Source organism: Mesitornis unicolor, unplaced genomic scaffold, assembly GCF_000695765.1.
Source record: "Mesitornis unicolor isolate BGI_N332 unplaced genomic scaffold, ASM69576v1 scaffold10794, whole genome shotgun sequence".
In the NCBI taxonomy this organism is placed as follows: domain Eukaryota; kingdom Metazoa; phylum Chordata; class Aves; order Mesitornithiformes; family Mesitornithidae; genus Mesitornis; species Mesitornis unicolor.
Genome location: NW_010180779.1, coordinates 4,524 through 6,387, shown reverse-complemented (window position 1 = coordinate 6,387; position 1,864 = coordinate 4,524). Strand labels below are relative to the sequence as shown.

Sequence of the window (1,864 nt, the reverse complement as noted above, 5' to 3'; positions counted from 1 at the left end):
CACACCGACTGGTTCTCGGGCCGGTAGTACCCAAAATCGCTTAAAAAAGAGACAAAAAAAGGGGGTGAGACCCCGCTCGGGGACACAGCACAAGCCGGGTGACGCCGGGTCGGGGACAGGCGGTACCAGAGGAAGTCCTGCAGCGTGCAGGGACAGACGGACGGCTGTGCGGTCACGGTGTAGTCGCGGCCGTTCTGGCACACCGAGGCCTTGCGCAGGCGGCGGTACTGCTCCTTGTAGCCCAGTATGCAGCCGTCACTGGGGTCACTGGGATCACTGGAGTGCGCCAGCCAGATGGTGTAGTCCTTGTCCTCGCCTGTGACACAGCGGGTCAGCGGCACGGCCCAGGGGGACAAGGGGACAAGGGGACAAGGGGACAGAGCCTGGCTGCTTGCCCCCACAGCATCCCCACCCTGGGGACCCAAGGCCATGATGTCCTGGCAGGGACATGGGATGGGGACAGGAGCGTCCCCACGCCCAGACACGGCTGTCCCCAGTCTTGGTTGTCCCCAGTCTCAGCTGTCCCCAGTCCAGCCCCCATTGTCCCCAGTCCCACCAGTTCCTGGCATGGGCTGTCCCCAGCCCTGGTTGTCCCCAGCCCTGGTTGTCCCCAGCCCCGGTTCCTCCGTCCCTAACCCAGTCCCAGTTGGCTCCAGTCCCAGTTGTCCCCAGCTCCACCAGGCCCTGCCACCAGCTGTCCCCAGCCCAGCCCTTGCTGTCCCCATCCTCACCTGTCCCCAGCCCTGGTTGCCCCCACGCCTGCCCTGTCCATCCCCATCCATCCCCATTCCCATCCCTGTCCCTCACTCACAGGTCCTGCTGTCCCCATCCACATCTGTCCCAGTCCCTGTCTCTCCTGTCCCTACTCACAGACCCTGCTGTCTCCATCCCCATCCATCCCCATCCCCATCCATCCTCATCCCCGTCCATCCCCATCCCCATCCCTGTCCCTTACTCACAGGTCCTGCTGTCCCCATCCACATCTGTCCCCATCCTCATCCCTATCCCCATCCCTGACCCCTGTGCCCCACTCACAGGTCCTGCTGTCTCTGTCCCTGTCCATCCCCATCCCCATCCCCATCTCCAGTTGTCCCTGTCCCTGCTCACAGGCCCATCTGTCCCAAATCCCCATCCCCATCCCTCTGCCCATCCCTGGCTGTCCCCATTCCCACTCACAGGCCCAGCTGTTCCCATCCCAATCCTCATCCCCATCCCTGTTCCCATCCCCATCCCTGGTTTTCCTCATCCCCCCACTCACAGGTCCTGCTGTATCCATCCCTGTCCATCCCCATCCACATCCCCATCTCCAGTTGTCCCTGTCCCTGTTCACAGGCCCATCTGTCCCAAATCCCCATCCCCATCCCTGTCCCCATTCCCATCCCCATTCCTGTCCATCCCCGTTCTTGTGCCCATCCCTGGTTGTCCCCATCCCCACTCACAGGCCCCGCTGTTCCCATCCCAATCCCTATCCCTATCCCCATCACCATCCCTGGGCGTCCCTATCCCCGCTCACAGGTCCTGCTGTTTCCATCCCCATCCCCATTCCCATCCCTGTCCCCATCCCCATCCCATCCCCTTTTTTCCTATCCCTGGTTTTCCCCGTCCCCGCTCACAGGTCCTGCTGTCCCCATCCCTGTCCATCCCCATCCCCGTCCCCGTCCCTGTTCCCCTCCCTGTTCCCGTCCCCATCCCCATCCCCAGTTGTCCCCATCCCCATCCCCATTCCAAGTTGTCCCTGTCCCCACTCACAGGTCCTGCTGTCCCCATCCCCATCCATCCCCATCCATCCCCATCCCCGTCCCTGTTCCCACCCCCATCCCCAGTCATCCCCATCCCCACTCACACCTGCGCCGCAGCAGGGCCC

The 1,864-nt window shown here is 63.4% G+C and overlaps 1 protein-coding gene across 1 annotated transcript in view; it reads right to left on the bottom strand.

Moving 5' to 3' along the window:
• Positions 1–9: 9 nt before the first annotated feature.
• SORT1 (sortilin 1) overlaps positions 10–1,864 on the bottom strand; it is a gene marked incomplete at both ends in the record, with an annotated part of 6,375 nt that continues 4,520 nt past the window's right edge. The window contains 2 exons of the mRNA XM_010183191.1: positions 10–39; positions 127–316. Coding sequence (XP_010181493.1) covers positions 10–39; positions 127–316 — 220 coding nt within the window. The remainder of the gene's footprint in view (positions 40–126; positions 317–1,864) is intronic.